Below are 16,973 nucleotides of genomic sequence, written 5' to 3'. Positions count from 1 at the left end.
CGTCAAAGGGCTGATGAAGTGCTGATGAAGGAGTGTTTCTCAGAAACGCCAGGATCCCATTATCTTGACCTTCATCTCCTTAGGACAAGGCAGAGAGCGATTCACCTGCAATCTGTCCCTTCCTCCAGACAGAGAGAGCTGGCTGGGGCTGCAGGATCAACAGAGGGATTACGGGAAATGTAATTGAACATTGCTGGCTTAGGCGCAAAGCAGGCAGCCTCACTGCGTGCAGACCGCTGGGACCACGGCACTGTGCTGGCGGGGACAGCATCCCCCAGCAGGCAAATTTCAGTGTGAGGGTGGTGGAGCTGGGAGGAGGAGAGTTTGGGATCAGAACCTGTGCTGCCTACATGCCTGGCACCCCAGGAGCCGTGGGGATGATGGCATTTGGGCTAAACAACCAGATTAGCTGGGAGACCCCTGACCCATGGCACAGAGCCGCCCGGCGAGCCGGGAGCAGGTGAGATTATAGGGCTGAGAAGTTGAGAACTGTGACACCGGCATTAGTGGGAGCAGGATTAGATGTAGCAGGGAAGCTCAAGGATCTTGGGGAAACTTATACTATTGCTAGGAATCCAAAGAAAACTCCATCTTGGCTGGTGCAAATTGCATTCCCACCTGGAATTTCCCTGTAAACCTTTATTCTGCAAAAGAGAAATGAGTGGAGACATCAGCATCAGCACCAGGACCTCTGCCAGAAAGGAAAGATTAAAGAGAGGGATCCAAAATAGGCTAGATTATCTGGCCCTAAGTATGACTTAATAAGCATTATACTGGGACTTTGATGCTGTGATAATTAAAGAGCCGTTATTTACCTAAACTGGGTCCCAGATATAAATTCAATCGAAACAGGCATTTATAAAATAGGAAGGCTCCCAGGAACGCTACCCGAGCTGTGGAACTCCCAGACAAAACCCCAAGGAGAAGCAGACAACGGACAGGTGCCTGCCCTGGACTGCAGCAAACAGCCTGAGCCTGTACCCCCGTGGGCACCAGCAGGGGATGGGGGACAGGGCAGTGCTGTCACCCACTGTCCCACTGCCCCACACCACCTCTGCGCCCAGGGGCACTCCCGGTGCAAGCAGCAGTGCCTGCCGGGATTGCCAACAGGGGAGAGAAGGAGCTCGTTGGTTTTGTCCCCCCTGTCAAAGTTTGAGTGTGGCTGGGAGCGATGCTGTGAGTAATCGCTGATTTTAATAACAAGATCGGATTTTCTCCTGACATTGTTCGGGATGAAGGAGGATTTGTAGATACTTTGGCTATATTAAGCCATTATTACAATTGATGTGCGGACACAAAAGGGAAATGAGTCATTATTCACTTGATGCCCAGGAGCCCGGCACCGACAGACGTCACGGTGCTGTTGGGTGCTGTCCCTGCTGGGCCCCCCCCGAGGTGCAGACCTTCAAGGGATGTGCCTGACCCACGCCATCACTCCCGACTCCTTCACACACTGGGGGAGCTGCTGGGGCTGTGCCTTGTGCAGGGCCTGTGCTCGTGGTGCAGGGCCCCTGGGCCCTCCCGCTGCGATCCTCATCCCGGGGGCTCTCTGCCACCCGCCTCAGTGAGTTTAACACGAGGCAACTTGAGAGACGAAGTCTTTCCCTAGGATAGCTGAAAACAACAGGAGTCCTTAGTGCAGGGCTTAGGTTATATTGGAAGGGGAGCAGCGGATGGAGATTGTGCCACTGTCCCCAGTGGTCCTGAGCTAGGGCCAGCCCTGGGGCATGTCCCCAGTGCGGTGCCAACTGTCCTCAGCCTGCCCTCCCAGCCACAGCAGCAAAATGCCTGACTGGCGGGTCCCAGGAGAGATTTGTTAATTAAAGCCAGGCTTTTTAATCCTTCTGTCTGCAGCCTGCATCCTCGAAGTGGGATTTAATGACAGCGGGCAAATAAGTCTCTTGCGCCTTTCCCAGCCAGCTTATGCACGGCAGCAGGGACGCAGCCGTGTGGTGCCAGCCCCTGGTGAAGGCACCCGTGGGGTTTGGGGAGCTGCAGGGCACCAAGGGACATCCCTGCCTCTGAGCTGCTCAGATGGTGCTCAGAAGTGGCTGCTGCAGGGGATGTAGTGGAGCATCGCCTTCCCACAACAACATCTAATGGGGCTCATCATGGCAGCTGAAGCTTCTCCAGCAGAATTGCCTCCTTTCCCAGCACGGACCAATTTAAGTGCAAACGATGAATTTTTTGGGTTGTGGGAATGCAGTCACTCCCTGCCTGTGCGTTCCCCAAAGCTTGTTCTCCATCACTGTAACTTGGAGCAGGTGTTATCAGATGTTTCTGGCCTCTGTGCTGCGTCAGCAGCCTCGTCCTGTTTCTGCCGCGGGTGTAGCACAGGAGGCACGCAGGACCTGCCACAAAAGCGGTTTACAACAAGCCTTAGATCCCAAATCTGCCTGGTTCGTGCCTTTGTGCCACGGGCGTTTCTCCTCCCCCAGGTATTAAGGTGATCGGCGGCATCAAGGAGCTCACCGGAGAAGAATATGGAGTCTATGTCAAGAGGATCCTGCCAGGGGGTGTTGCTTATGCTGACGGTGAGTGAAACGTGGAGGGGGATCAGCAGAAAAGCCAGAAGACAGGGTACTTCCATACACTGCTTTTTGGGGCATTTGGGTACTTCCTCCCAGATTTTCCAGCAGCGGGGCTGGTTTTTACTGTGATAATCACTGTAATGATGAAGGGCTGCATTGCCCCTGGGCTCCACAGCACTTAGAGGATTGCTTTGTGGCTTTAACCCCAGCTCCATCCCTGCTGCACAAAGAGCTCGCTGCGCTCTGCTGCCTGCAGCAGCTGCACAGGATCGCGTGCAGCCCCAAAGCGACTTACCAGCAGGCATTAGGCAAGGGTCCGCAGAGTTCACCTTCTGGAACTTAAGCCTTTTTTTTTTTTTTTCCAAATGTTACAACATTATTTTTCCATCTGATGAAGAAAAAATAAATCCAGAGCAGGTGGAACCACTCGTGGTTTTTCCTACCTGACCTCAAACTGAATGAAGCAGAAGTTTTATGGTATTTTTGTGTTTACTTTCATAACTTCCTATAGCATGGGAGGCCTCTGACGTTGGCAGAGCGTGTTCAGGGCCGTGGTAGATACTTCATCTATGGACATCTTGAAAAACAGGTCTGATGAGCATCTCAGAACAACCCATGCATATTTCATCCTGTCTCTGGGCAAAGGCAGGAACAGCCCAACCTCTCCAAGTCCCTCCAAGCTGTATTTTCTGCAGTTTTTATCCATTAGTTTTCTTTTCTAGGGCGCCTGCAGCCAGGAGACCAGATCCTGGAGGTCAATGGAGATTCCCTAATTGGGGTTACCAGCGAGAGGTACCGTATCTGGACGGAAATCTCGCATTCCTCTCGGTTTTGTATAATTCTGTGAAGTGGTTTGGGCCGCAGGTTGAATGGAGGATACTGGGGTGTTGCTTTGTCTGTGCCCTGGTGCAAACAAAGGGTTTCTGCATCCAGCACTGTTTGCAAGGGCCAACATGGAAATTATTGATGAAATTATCGATGTGAAGTTTCTCTCTGAAAACAGAGCAGCGAACCCACCTGTATCTGTGAGAAACCTTCTCTTAAATAGGGCGCTACGCCTTGCACCGCCACACAGTGTGCTAAGGCTGCACACTAACAGCAAGGGTTGCCCCACAGCCATCCAGCCCAGTAACAGTCCCCACCCCAAAAAAAAGCCCCTTGGCGTTGACACGTTGTGTTCTTGTCCTGCAGGGCCGTGGACATCCTGCGGACGGCGTCAGCCACCAGCCACATGCGCCTTCTTATAGCCCGTGACGATGATGCCAGGTAAGGCTTCTCACACCAGGAAGGGTGGTGGTGGTGGTGGCACTCATTGGCACCTCTACAACTGGACAGCGTTTGAGCTGACCGGGCTCAAAGCCCCTGGTGGAGACAGACGTGGCCGAGGGTCTTTGGCCTAGGGTGGCACAGGCATGGGAAGGCTCCTTCAGCACTGCTGGGTGGTGTTGAGTTGCCTATGGCTTATCATGTCCTACATAAAGCTCTGGATGGAGATGTGCAGAGACAGCAGGATCTTCCCTTTCTTTTCCAGCTAGATGGGAGATAAGGTCTCCTTCAAGCTGCCTTATATGGATTTCTTCCTCCTAGGGAAGATGGGTGGTTGCTCCCTGTAAGGTCTTGCTTTCTTCAGAGGTGGTTGGGGGCATTGAAAGGAGAAGAAAAGTGTTCAGTTTGGTCGTGGCTGGAGTTAGCTGTGGGACAATGATGTTCTCACAGGAGAGGGCAGGGTTGTGGAAGCTAAGGTATGGGATTAGATGCTCCCATCCCCAGGGAGACTCGCTGCAATGTGCTGAATCTCCCCTCCTCCTTTGGCTAGAAGCACACCTCTGGAAAGCTGAGGTGCACCAAGAACCACTGAAATGAGAGTGGGTGAAGCCCAGGCGCCGTGGTGGGTGGGAGGGCTGGTGGCGTGAGGCTTGGTGCTGCCGTGGGTGGCTGCAGATCCTGCGGTCACTTGCTCAATGTACCTGCATCCCGTTAGGGTCGGGGATGATGGTTTCATTTCTTATCCACCAACAGCTGTGGAGCGTCACTGCCTTAGCGGGCTGGTGAGAGTACTGTAATGACAGGGATGAGCCTCATTTTAACGCAGTAATATTCTGGTGGAAGAAGTATTTGGTATTAATGATGCTTTTTACCCACCCATATTGTGCTCTTCAAGTGGAAATTGCATCTCAAATTATTATATTAGCTGTGAGTCCCTCAGCAGCTGCTGAGGAAGTTCTGGGTGAAGCCAGCAGGTCGCCCAGCTCTGGCGTGAGGAAGGACGCACAGCTCGCTGCTCGCCTGGCGTCCTGCCTTCACCTGTGTCTGCCTGCTCCAAGCTGCTCAGGCACCTCGACCTCGCCTCCCAACATCTTAAACTGCAACAGATGGTTGTTAAAATATCTGCACGCGTGGCTTTGGCTGCGGCTGTGGCTCACGTGCATCCGTTGGCAGCCCCCAGCCTCCCTGCAAGGCAGCACAGAACCTGACCGAGGACCAGCAGACCTTCAGCAATTTGCTTGGCCTCCATTTGCTTATCTGTTAAATCTGCAGAAGGTTACCTGGAGGGACAGTGGAGAAGTAATGAGTTTATTATTATTATTAAGATTTGCAGAGATTTTACTTACCCAATCTTCTGGCAGCCTTTAATACATGAATACATATTTCCAGGATGAAGGGCTGTGGAAAAAGGAGGAAGGATTTTTCTGCTTCCTACTTTTTTTTTTTTTCTTACTTTTTTTTTTTCTTTTACTTTTTTTTTTTTTTTTACTTTTTTTTTTTTTTTCTCTCTCTCTCTCTCTCTCTCTCTTTTTTTTTTTTTTCTTTTTCTTTCTTTTTTTCCCCCTTATGTTTGTCTTTATTTTATGATGCCAGGCCATCTTTCCAGCAGGTGGGTGAGCAGACAGCCCCCTGCCCAGGGTGCTGGGCACGATCCAGCCTCCTGGCAGCTGTTTGCGTGCAGGTTTTCTGCATGAGCCCCGTGTGGACAAGGCACGCTGGGGAGGAAAGGCGATGGCTCTGGGTTTGGAAGAAGATTCACCCTGCCTGCCAATTTTCCCAATGACTCAGCTGAGTAGCATTTTGTTGTGGTTGCCCTTGGGTGAATTTGACTTATAAAGGCTATTATTTGTCCCTGATGTTAATTATAGGCCCCAATTACCTGCGCTGTTAATGGAACTCAGTCCTGGCATGTATAAGATGCATGCTTTCAGCCTGGCACATCAGACATGCTGCAGAGCGCTGCAGTAATGCTAGGGCTTAAAGCAGAAAATTCAGATTCAGAGCTGGACACGCTGGGTTTGGAAGATCCGATTTCATCTGTGCTCATCTTTGGCTAATGAGGATAATTTTATTGCATACGCGTAATTATTGTTTATTCATTCTCAGCCTGAAAGTTACAATAGTGCCTTGTTTCCATGGGCTGCGCAGATATTGTCCTGGTCTTTCAGGTTTGTCACTGTGAGAAAGCCTGCCTGCGCTGCACCTCCTCACACTCGCAACGTATTTAGCATTTTATCACGCATCTGTGCACGGCACGCACAGTCATCTTGTCAAAACTGGGCTGCTGCGTTAATCATACATCTACACGTACAATCATTGCAACATTGCCAATTCATAATCCTGCACCCAAAGAAGTCAAGGAAGGTTGCCTGTGTGCAAGCACACAGCTGATATGCAGGAAGAGGCAGTTCCTGAAGCTGTTGCCCAGCCTGGTACAAGGCAATCCCTTCATCCAGCCTGCCAAGCAATGCTGCTGTGTCACTTTGGGTGACGTCCATGGGCCACCACAGATAGGAAGCAGCTTCAGCGCCTGCTTTGTTCGAGCACTGACTCCTGCAGGCCTAGTATCCTTGGGTCTTTAGCTGCTCCTGGAGAGAAAACCTGGACCCACTCACCCCTGAGCTGTGATGCACGTGTGCAGGTTGCTGCTTCCCAGGCATTTATGGCAAAGTTCAGCCCAGCAGCGGTGTTGGGGTGCAGAGGAGGAATGGGCTCAGGCTCCGTGCCTGTGGCCACCACTGTGGAGTGTCGCCCACCCAGGAGCTGTAAACGATGCATCTGCTGTGGGCTGGGTGTGAGAAAATCTGCCTCTGCCGTGCTTGCTGCTTGCATCAGGCTTGCAGTGGTTGGGGTTCGGGGTTCCCGCTGCCCTGCAGGCTTTGTTTATTGAGGCACGCTATTAATTCACCCGGTGTCACAGGCTCCTCTCTCCCCAGCCGCGGTACAGGGCTGAGGTTTCCAGACGCGGTGCTGTCGCATAACCTTTGATGTCAGACTCGCCCTTTGTTCTCCCAAGAACAAAAGGGCAGGACAAAAAGGTATTATGAGATAAAACAACAATATTCTGCAGGAAGATTGACCCCCTCCTACTGCTTAATCTGTAGCAAAGTCGGCCGCAGCTGGCTACTGCTGGCAAGCCCCATTATCTGACCCTACACCGCAGGGCTGAGCTCTGCTGCAGGGATGCTCCAGCCCTTGCACTGCTTTACTTTAATGAAAAAGAGCTGGAGAAGGGATTGTCAAGATGAACTTTCTGCCTTATACAGCCCCATGACTTTTTTTTTTTTTTTTTTTTTTGAAATAAAGCTGGGCATTTTAGACTTGTAGAGACCTGAGAATTCAGAATATTTTAATAAGGGACAAATTTTAAATATTAAAGATGACTTCTGAAGTCTCTTAGCGTCTGAAAGCACAAAGCAAAGCTTGTTAGCATTCTTCCAGTGCACTTGTTCATTAATCAGTAATGTTTGGGCATCATCTGCCCATTCGCAAATTCCTTCAAATACAACACTGAGCACAAAATTAATTCTTGGGAGATTCACACCAGAAAGTGTCTTGCTTGCTGCTGGGATAAGCTTCAAGTTAGTCATGTGTTTATGTCCTCGGTGGAATTGTTGCTTGCAGTATTGACCAACAAAGCAGGAGCCAGAAGGGCAGCGTGTGACGCAGGTCATCACCCTGTCCCTCGCCGAGCAGTCGCGGTGCGCAGCAAACAATGATGAACGCCGCCTCGCTTTGTGGATGACCTTAACAACTCAAAATAAACAACAACAAAGAATGCCCAAGCCTTGCCTGCCCTTGCTTGTAGCAAAAGGTTTGACAGCATGGGTTGGTGATTGGGGCTGCATTGTTTAGCAGGGTTAAAGAACACAGGAGCTGCTGGACTAGTTGCATTTGCATTGACTAAGAATTTTTTAACCATTGTTTTAAGTTCATAACCTGTTCCATGCTCTGACGAATTATTATCTGTGGAAAATGTAACAATAGATGACCACAGAAACACCCAGCCCAAAACAAAAACCCAGCTGCGGATGGCTAGGTAATCACTGGAAATAACGTATTAGCTTCCAGCAAGTCAGCCCTGCCATTGCAATAGGTCATGGAGGGATAACTCCATCACCACGTGAGTTACCAGTGAAATGGGAGTCTGAATGACCTGTAGAAATTTCACTGGCAAATTGGGAAAACTCTGATGAGCCATCCAAGTCTTAACCCAAGGAAACCATGGGACAGGAAACTGCACCCTATTGCTATAGGATCTTTCTAAACTTAATTTTTTTCCAGTGCTCAGACATATTCCAGTGTCTAGTGCTATGAAGCTGTCAGCTGGAATATCTTTGTAGATGGTGGGGTTTTTGAACAAAGCTGTTGTCTTTTTTTAAGGACATAGGTTTAGTTGATAGAGACAACAATGTCAATGCAAAATATTTGGATTCACCAAGGCATTCCACTAAGTGTTGTGTGATACATGGATTTAAAATTAGCATTAAATCAAATAAATAAGGCATACATTTGATGGCAATATTAGATAAGGCAGGCATAATTCTTTGAAGTTAGTTAATGAGCTGGTTGCAAATGGGAAGACGTAAATTACTGAGAGCACTTCCAGCAGGAACCCAAGGAGCTGATGATTCACTCATCATTTAATATTGTTGACTCTAATCTAGCCAATAATATATAACATCTGTCCCAGTAAAGTATGCAGATGACACAATGTCTGCTGGTGTGCAGTAGCAGGCTCCTCAGTGAGGAAACTGCTGCGGCTGGTTTCCTGCAGGTTTGTCTTGGGCTTGACCGACTGTCAAGCGTGAGAGCTAGCCCTCGTAGCCAGGCTTTTCATGTGGCTGTGGCATCGACAGGGCACCTTCCCATGGGAATTCCCGCCTGCCTTCAAAGTGGACAGCTAATGCTGCTGCTGCCAGAGAAGCAGCAATTTCAGGGTCTCTCCCGTAATGACACCTGTAAGAAATTAGTCATCCTTGGGACTTCTCTGCCTGAAGGTTGGCTTGATTTGGAAGCGTTGGGTTATGAAGGGAGAGGGCTGCACATATGCAGAGGAGTGGTAGCTGCATTGCCCAAAGAGCCAGCATGGCAGGGATGGGCGCGTGAGGCTGGTGCTTGACCGTGGCATCCCCTTTCCGTGCCTCCTCATCCAAACGGATGTGAGAGGCTCACAGCAGCTCAAAGAAGGATTACAGAAATGATGCAGGAGCTGGTAAACATGGCTAATGGTGGTTCTTAATGGCTTAAGAACTCAGCGTGTTTCACTTGGTGAGGAAGGTCGTGAAGCAACACCTCTTGTGTGCTAGTGATTACGGCTTAGGGAGGACTAAACACCTCTGGGTTGTTACACGGTAATCAAACTCAACCTGGGAGCAAAGCATTAATGAAAGCTCCTGAGTATCACAGCAGCTTCCAGATGTTGTGGATGTGGCTCCTTTGCCGTGAGGTAATATATGAAGCAGGGGGGTTACATCAAGACAGAGGGATAATGCTAAACTTTTGTGGGCCACCGTTCCCACTCTCTTCTGTGCTGGTGTGGCCTCGCTTTGAGTCCTGAATGCAGGTTTGGGCACCACATTATCAAATGTACATAAAATTGTTAGAGACTGAGCAAATGCGAGCTACAAAGATGGTGAAGAGTCTAGAGAGGAAGGCATACGAGGAGCAGCTGAGGTCCCTGGGTTTGCTCAGCCCAGAGCAGAGCAGGCCGAGGGGAGGCCTCATGGCGGCCTGCAGCTCCCTCAGGAGGGGAGCGGAGGGGCAGGCACTGAGCTCTGCTCTCTGGGGACAGCGACAGGACCCGAGAGGACAGCATGGAGCTGGGACAGGGGAGGGTCAGGCTGGGGGTTAGGGAAAAGTTCTGCACCCAGAGGTGGTCAGGCACTGGGACAGGCTCCCCAGGGATGTGGTCACAGCACCGAGCTGCTGGAGTTCAACAAGCATTTGGACAATGCTGTCAGACATCGGGTTTGTTTTTTTCAGGTGGTCCTGTGTGGAGCCAGCAGTTGGACTCAATGATCCTTGTGTGTCCGTTCCAACTTGAGATATTCTGTGATTCTGTGACTCCTCCCTGTACTTGAATTTACTAAGAAGCCCCTCTGCTCTCAGTATCTGTAAACTTAGCATGTCTCTGCTGGTTCAGCATCCTCAGTCATGAGATTGATCATTGACCTTAAGCCTTGCACAACCTGTTGAGATTGCAGGGTTCAGGCGTGAGAAAGCTCCTGTCTGCTCCCCATTGCTGGAGGGAGCCAGCCCTACAGACTCAGTAATAAGTCACAGCCATCAAGGCGCTGCTGTCACACAGTGGGGTGGGGAATGGTTTTGTGCAGCAGCTGGTGACCATCCCGTGTTTTCCTTTCCAGGAGAGAGTTCTCAGAGCTGCTGGAGAAGTTTGGCTCCCAGAGCAACACCGGCTCTGCACGGAGCTCACCAGTGCTGCATGGCAGCAGTGAGTACTGGTTGGTCACTGGTGGAGGTGCTTGGGGAAAACCGAAACCCCCTTTATCCCACTGCCAAGAGAGTTTTCTTTATCCCACTGTTATTTTGAAGGAGTTCTGATTTGATTTAATTTGGTTTGGGTTGAAGGAAGCAATGTCCTGCTCTTTACTGAAAGCATTGAGTGCATTTACAGGCATGGAGCAGCCAACACGGCTGGTAGTGCCTGCGCAGAGCGAGGCAGTGAGCCAGCATCCACCTGGGGAATTTAGGGAGAATTGAGCTGGGGCCAGAACAGACTTCCAGATACCCAGACTCCACTTTAACATGCAGGGCTGCCAGCAATATCCATCTCTGCAGATGCAGCTTTCTACAGTGCATTTCAAAGCATTTCAGCTATCATTCATTTGATTATCATTATTTTCAATTAAAAAAGGGAAATGCTTAGTGAGACACAGCAAGGTTAACCTAAGCCAGATACCAGAATGCCAAAGCACCTGTGCATGGGGAAAGAAGGTATCTCTCTGGGTCAGCATCCCAGAAAGCTGCCAGCCCTCCCCCATTGCAGAGATACTTTGGGCTGGCAGAGGGGTGGCAATCTCATGCTGGACGGGTGCTGAGGATGCTGATGGTGTCCTCTCCACGAATTACATGCTGATGCCTTTTCCACATGTTTTTTTTCCAAAAAAACTAGGAAGCTGGTGTCAGCTGTTGATGGCAGAGCAGAGTGGGAGGGTGGTGCTGGAGTGTGCATGCTCTCTGGACTGACTCTGACTTTGCTGTTCAGGTCGATACCTGGAAAGCACATCCTCAGGCTCCTCCTCGCGCTCCCAGAGCCCGCTTCTGCTGAGCCCGGCCAGCTCCCATGGCCCCTTCATTGGCAACCCAGCGCACACACCCCACACGCAGTACGTACAGCCGTGCCAGCCGGGCCCCCTTGTGCCGTGGTGTTGTGCCCCAGGAACTGCTGAGACCTGCCCTCAGCAGCCAGCAAGGCAAGCTGCCTGTCGTGCTTTGTCAAAGGCTTGTATCCACCAGGTTTGGTGAGCAGCTAGTAGCCAATTGTTGGGCCCTTTCCGTGCTTGGCTTCCGAATTTTTGCTCTTCATAAAGCAGGGGGTGCCCCTCTAAAACGTGTCCTCTTTAAGGAGTTTGTGTGTGTGGCAAACAGCGAGGTGTTCCAGACCACTGGTCTGTTAGGAAGATGTCACCAAATGTCTTAACACTGTCTCAGGGAGAAAAACAGTGAATACTGGTCTGAAGGACTGCTTTGATCATCCTTACCTCTTCTATACCATGGCATCAACACAATGGCTCACTGTTAATGTGTCCGCTCCAGAGTGTCCCCTGTGTGTCCTCATCACAGTAGCAGTTTGCTGTGATGGATAAGCCCGCCCCCCAAAAGCTGAAATCTCCCCCTCTGGGACAGTCGGTGTGTGCGGGTGGTGGTCAGCCACGCAGCTGCTCCTCTCCCTGCCCTCTGCAACATGGCTTTATGCCACCAGCTGCAAGGAGGGTGCTCCCCCACCTCCACAGACCACATCACGAGCTGGGTGCCTTTGCAAGGTCACTGGTGCCACCAGAAGGTGACTCAGGAGCACGTTTCCCGATGCCCTTTGCGTTGGTGTGAGCCGTGGCTGCCTGCAGACACCATGGCTCATGAAGTATGTGTTTTCATGTGGTCATCCAGCCCTTTCATATTTCGCAGGGTCAGAGGTTTGGGCAGGCAGAGCTTGTTTTTCACAGAGTCTCGTCTCCAGGGTGCACGGGGTTGCCCTTTGCAAGAGGGACGACGTGAAGGGTGTTAACGGCACTGGAGCTGGGACCATTCATCGCCAGGGCCCACAGCTTCTCTTCCTTTGCCAGTGTAAACAAGCCAAGGCTCTGCTAAAGAGAATCAGGCCTCACTGCAGAACCAGTAAATCCTCTTGCTAAATATCAGCTCTTTATTAGGGATTTGCAAAGGACAAATATTTGGCACCAGAGGTTTAAGCTGCTTGCACAGAGTGAGAGACCCTTACGGAGGAGAGGCCAGCTCATCTCCTTGGCAGCTGGTTTGGATAAATCAGGCATCCTTGCTCTATGGTTAACCCCCTCCGGGGGGGTCCGTATTTCTGTTTTTTAATAAGCCTCAGACGCACGGTGCATAAATGTGTGGCCTGCTGTCGGTGTGGCGAGGCACGGGCAGCACACTGCTCTTTCGCTGGGGTGCTGAGCGCTGGGGATGGCACTGCTGAGCAGCACGGGGCAGCTCTGTGCCAGCAATGCCCAGGAATATCTTTGTGTCTGAAGCTACCAGCTGACACACAGAGGACCAGAAACCACAGATGGCTTGGTGAGTGGCTGCTGTGGAGATAAACTGAAAAGGAGAGATGCCACCTGCACCTGGCTCATAACAAAGAAAAGGCTTAATGACCTTCAGACACAACCGAATCCTTCCCAAATCCTCCCTGGTGTGGTGCCGCCCAGTCACTCCCCCAGTCCGCAGGGTGTCAGTAAAATCCTGGTGCCCACAAACTCTTGCTGTAAGTGCCAGCTCCCCCTCCCTGCGCAGTCACGAGCAGTCACCATCTCAGTGCCCTGCTGGGTCCTGCTCAGCAGGCAGCTCCTTGGGGCAGGCTTCAATTTCCTCGCTCTTGCCCCATACTCAGCACGGCCTTGGCTGGGTGAGGCATTTGTGCCACTGCCATAAAAGTAGATCTCAGTGTGGTAGTTATTGTTATAAGGAAGTTTACAGGCTTGATTCTCAGGGCATTTTGCAATGTTTTGAGTCCAAACCGTGGTTGAAATGAAAAGTCAGCTGTGTACCCTGAGCTTCACTTTGACTTTTGCTATTGGCTATTTAATAGTTGACCAATCTGTAAATTGCTCTCTGGTGATTTAGGCTGGGTTTGGAATAATAACTACATCAGCCCTTTTTTTTCCTTTTGTTGTAGAGACAAGGATGCCAAATATATACTAGCTAAGACTTTAGTTTCTTCTTTCTTATTTCCTAAATGAAAACAAGTATTCCCCAACATTTGGGATTAAGCAAGCCAATTATCTTCCTAATGACAAACAATGTCTGCTAAGAAACTGTAGTCCTCACCTTCTCCTTCACAGGTTGGGTGGAAGAAGATATGCAGAGGCAAAAAAGACTAGGAGAAATTAGGAAGATCATACAGGGAAAGAAAATCAAGGAGAGATTGCTCAGAGATATGGCAAAATAAACCAGGTCACCTCGAGTCACCTGCTAACGTCTCTCCCTTGCAGCTACTCCACTGAATCAGGAATCCAGAGCATTTCTATAGCAAAGTCTTCTGGCTTAGGGCTGACAATCAGTGGTGGATCCAACAGACCTGATGGTCCCATGGTTTACATTCAAGAGCTTATGCCAGATGGTGACTGTTACAAGGTAAGTCAGTGGAGAAACCCCCAGTGACTTTGCAATGGGGACTTCTCCTAGAAGTTGTAGCTCTTCTGAAGCAGCTTTTCTAAGAACAGATGAATAATGCATTATATGGACTAACAAAGATTTTTGTTGCAGAAGGTGTAGGGCAGAGGGATATTCATTTCCAGTGCTCTGACTTTCTCCCTCTTTGTTTAGGATGGCCGGCTCCGACCTGGTGACCAACTAATTGCTATCAATAGAGATTCCCTGGTGGGCAGCACACTTGAAGAGGCCAGAAAAATCATTACAAAAGCCAAATTCAGGTAGGCATGTAGTGTATTTCCTGTCATCATCACAGTGATGTTGAATCTTAGGCAGAAACCCTTTGTGTCATACCAAAATTTGGCTTCAGGAGGCACGAGGCATGTTAGTTTTGAATGGCACTTTGAGATGGCTGTGATACGAGGAAATATTGAATGCCTGGATTATCCTGAAGCGTAATGAAGACCTTCACATTGTTCTGGTCCTCCCATATATCCACTATCACTGTCTACCAGAGTTCCACAAAAGAGCTGAAGTCCAAACAAGCAACCCGGCTGGTGGTAATCCAGCCATGCTGGTGCAGGTTCCATGGCTTTAAGTGAGATTGTCCTGGAGAAAGAACCGTGGGAATGAACATTTTGCAAATTTAAGTTATACTTTCTTGGTTAATCAAATGTCCTGTATTTATTGTTCATTTAAGACACGAGGGAAACACAGAAGTGGCCTTTATTCCTGGACGGGGACGGTTACATCCCGGACTGTCAGTTCATAACAACATCCCGTCGCCACCGCCAAAGGCTGTGGGAAATGGTTTGAGTTCCTGCAGACTGAAGGTCCACGTGAGGTCCCCAGAGGTAGGCTGAAATTCATGTCTAAGACCACAGACATGAGTCCTGTGATCTCTCTTTGATCAGAAAACTCTTTTTTAGGGACCCTGTAGTAGTCTTTCTGGGCTGTGGAAAGTCTGCAATGTTGATGAATGTCGCCTCATTTTACAGCCAGGTGTTTTAAATCTGAAATACTGTTTTTTCTGTCCTGGGTTTGAGACAGCGAAGAATCGGTGGAGCTAAATGACAGGAGTTTCATCTCCAGGGCCTGCATTCAGACGTTTCAGACGTTTCAGGTTAAAAAAAATAATCTGTGGATAGCAACCTGCATCTCATTCAACACAGCCACAGGGCTGGAAGGGATCGCAGGAGTCGGTTTGATCTAGTCTCCTACCCAAAGGCAGGAATGACTCTTTGTTCTTAAAGACCTCTGATGAGGATGAATCCACAGCATTCCTGAGCAGCCCGTGTCTGCTCCTCACCAGCCTAATGATAAGACAGGCTCATTCTTCCTGTGTAGCCTAGCTCCATGTTGTGTTTGCAGAGGCGAGGGCTTGAGCTGTGCGTGGTGAGACAGGATTTAACCACACAACTCCCACAATAATTTAGGCCTGTGATCGGGTTTCGTGCCTTTGTCATTCATTTCCTGGATTGCTGCAATGCCTGGTGTGTGTTCTGCCCTTTTCCCCATAAGCTTCCATAGGACAAGGCTGGATGGAGTTTGCTTTTGTACAAGCATCATTCCAAAAAAGGTTTTTCTTTCCAGACCCTGTGAAGACACTGACTTGCAGAAATGGCAAGTACATGTTGCCTTTGGGTGTGCCAGGCTGCAGACATGTTTATGAAAGTCAGCCTTAGCCTATACATACATAGGCTACTCATATACATGTATATGTGAGTAGTATGGAGAGATCGTTCATCATCCAGCAGAAAGGTGTGTTTGTGTAGTGCTGTGTACCTATACGAAATCACACAGCTGACTGGAATTAAATTTTTCCTTTCCTCACTTTGTTGTTGAAGAATTGAACTTCTATTGAGGTCAGGGTTCCACATTAGAGAAAGCATGTTTAGGTTCCCATGTTTCCCACCTGTCTGTCCTCAGCATCAGCTCCGTGCCTCTCTTTCTGAGATTCCAGCTATGGACACACTGTCTCAGTGGGCTCAGCTTATCTACACTGCGACCCTTTTCCCCTTTTACTTGTGCTTCAGCCCATGACCTGGTACTTCAGAAAGGGTGGGCACCCATCTCTGCTTCCAGTCATTCTCATTCTGATAATGAGGTGTTTTCGGTAAATAACTCAACTGGCCATGGTCAGAACCAGGAACTCACTGGTGTTTTGGACACAGAGGTTTAGAGAGGACCTCTACAGATAGAGCTCACAAAGTCAAACTCACCCGCGCTCTCAGAGTAACAATGAACTCAGGTTTTCTGTCTGCCAGATATCTGGAGCTGGTTCAGGGACAGACCTGCACCCAGAGCTGCGGGAAGTCCCTTGAGAGCCTCTTTTGGCCTGTCCCTGAGCCAGGACGGGGACATGGGGTGCTCTTGCTTCCTGCAGGCCAGTTGGGTTGCTCTCTCCTGATCTCCTGTGCTCTGCTCTATATTTACACCAACAGTTTCTGCTTAGATTCTGTGTCCTTTTGTCTTCTTTTTCTAGAATAGACATGAAAATCATTTTCCTGTGCCTTCTTTGTCACCAGACATTTGCCCACCAGAGCTTACTGTCTCAGGTAAGAGTCCTGCTAACGGTTCTGTCTGTGTAGGTGGCCAACACAGCCTTGGCTCCTCAGTGCTGAGGATGCTGAAATTAATTTTGATCAGTATTTATACCACTTTGGTGGAATCTAATGGTGTGATTAAGACATTCAACCCACTGGGAGAGAGGGAAGGTGGTTTACTCAACAGGTAATAACTATGTCCATGTTGGTTTGTCTATAATAGCAAAATTCTTTACTAAGGTATTTGGAGGACTGGAAATAGGAAACAGCACTTTTTCCATGCTCAGTGTGTAGTTCATTTGGAGCAGCATCTTTGCCCACGTGCAAAGATCCAGTGAGACTTACATCCAGCAGGTCTCCTTGCATGTAACGTTCCCAGCTGCTGGCAACAAGGGTCCCTTGGAGACACAGTATGGAAAAAAGTGAGTTCCTGATGGTTGTACTGTGCATGGCAGCCCCGGGCATTGTACAGGCATTAAGGTTGTTCTCAGTTGTTCAAACTGGAAAATTGTTTATAGATGTCATTGCTTCTGCCTGGAGGATCTTCCTTACCATGTCAGTGAGTCCCCAGCAAGCCTTGGTTTCAGGGAGGCTTTTAGGTGGCCACCACCGACAGACAGCCAGAGCACCCAGTGATGGGCCTTGGGCCACTGAGGCAATATAGCAATGATCTAATTGCTTCCTGACTTAGCTGAGGGATTTTATTACACTTTTTTTTTTTGGTTGTTGTTTTAATGTGAGATGCTGGGGAGGCTTTGTGTCGGTGTTGTCATCCATG

At 49.5% G+C, this 16,973-nt stretch overlaps 1 protein-coding gene across 1 annotated transcript in view; it reads left to right on the top strand.

Moving 5' to 3' along the window:
• The window catches only part of LOC311445079 (syntaxin-binding protein 4-like), a 39,836-nt gene that overhangs the window by 10,593 nt on the left and 12,270 nt on the right, over positions 1 to 16,973 (top strand). Inside the window, exons 3-11 of the mRNA XM_084536777.1 lie at positions 2,439 to 2,534; positions 3,254 to 3,323; positions 3,723 to 3,797; positions 10,166 to 10,251; positions 11,026 to 11,146; positions 13,490 to 13,631; positions 13,824 to 13,930; positions 14,350 to 14,503; positions 16,135 to 16,207. Coding sequence (XP_084392903.1) covers positions 2,439 to 2,534; positions 3,254 to 3,323; positions 3,723 to 3,797; positions 10,166 to 10,251; positions 11,026 to 11,146; positions 13,490 to 13,631; positions 13,824 to 13,930; positions 14,350 to 14,503; positions 16,135 to 16,207 — 924 coding nt within the window. The remainder of the gene's footprint in view (positions 1 to 2,438; positions 2,535 to 3,253; positions 3,324 to 3,722; positions 3,798 to 10,165; positions 10,252 to 11,025; positions 11,147 to 13,489; positions 13,632 to 13,823; positions 13,931 to 14,349; positions 14,504 to 16,134; positions 16,208 to 16,973) is intronic.

This window comes from Aythya ferina (genome assembly GCF_964211825.1).
Source record: "Aythya ferina genome assembly, chromosome: 15".
NCBI lineage: Eukaryota > Metazoa > Chordata > Aves > Anseriformes > Anatidae > Aythya > Aythya ferina.
This window is presented reverse-complemented; position numbering and strand designations above follow the sequence as displayed.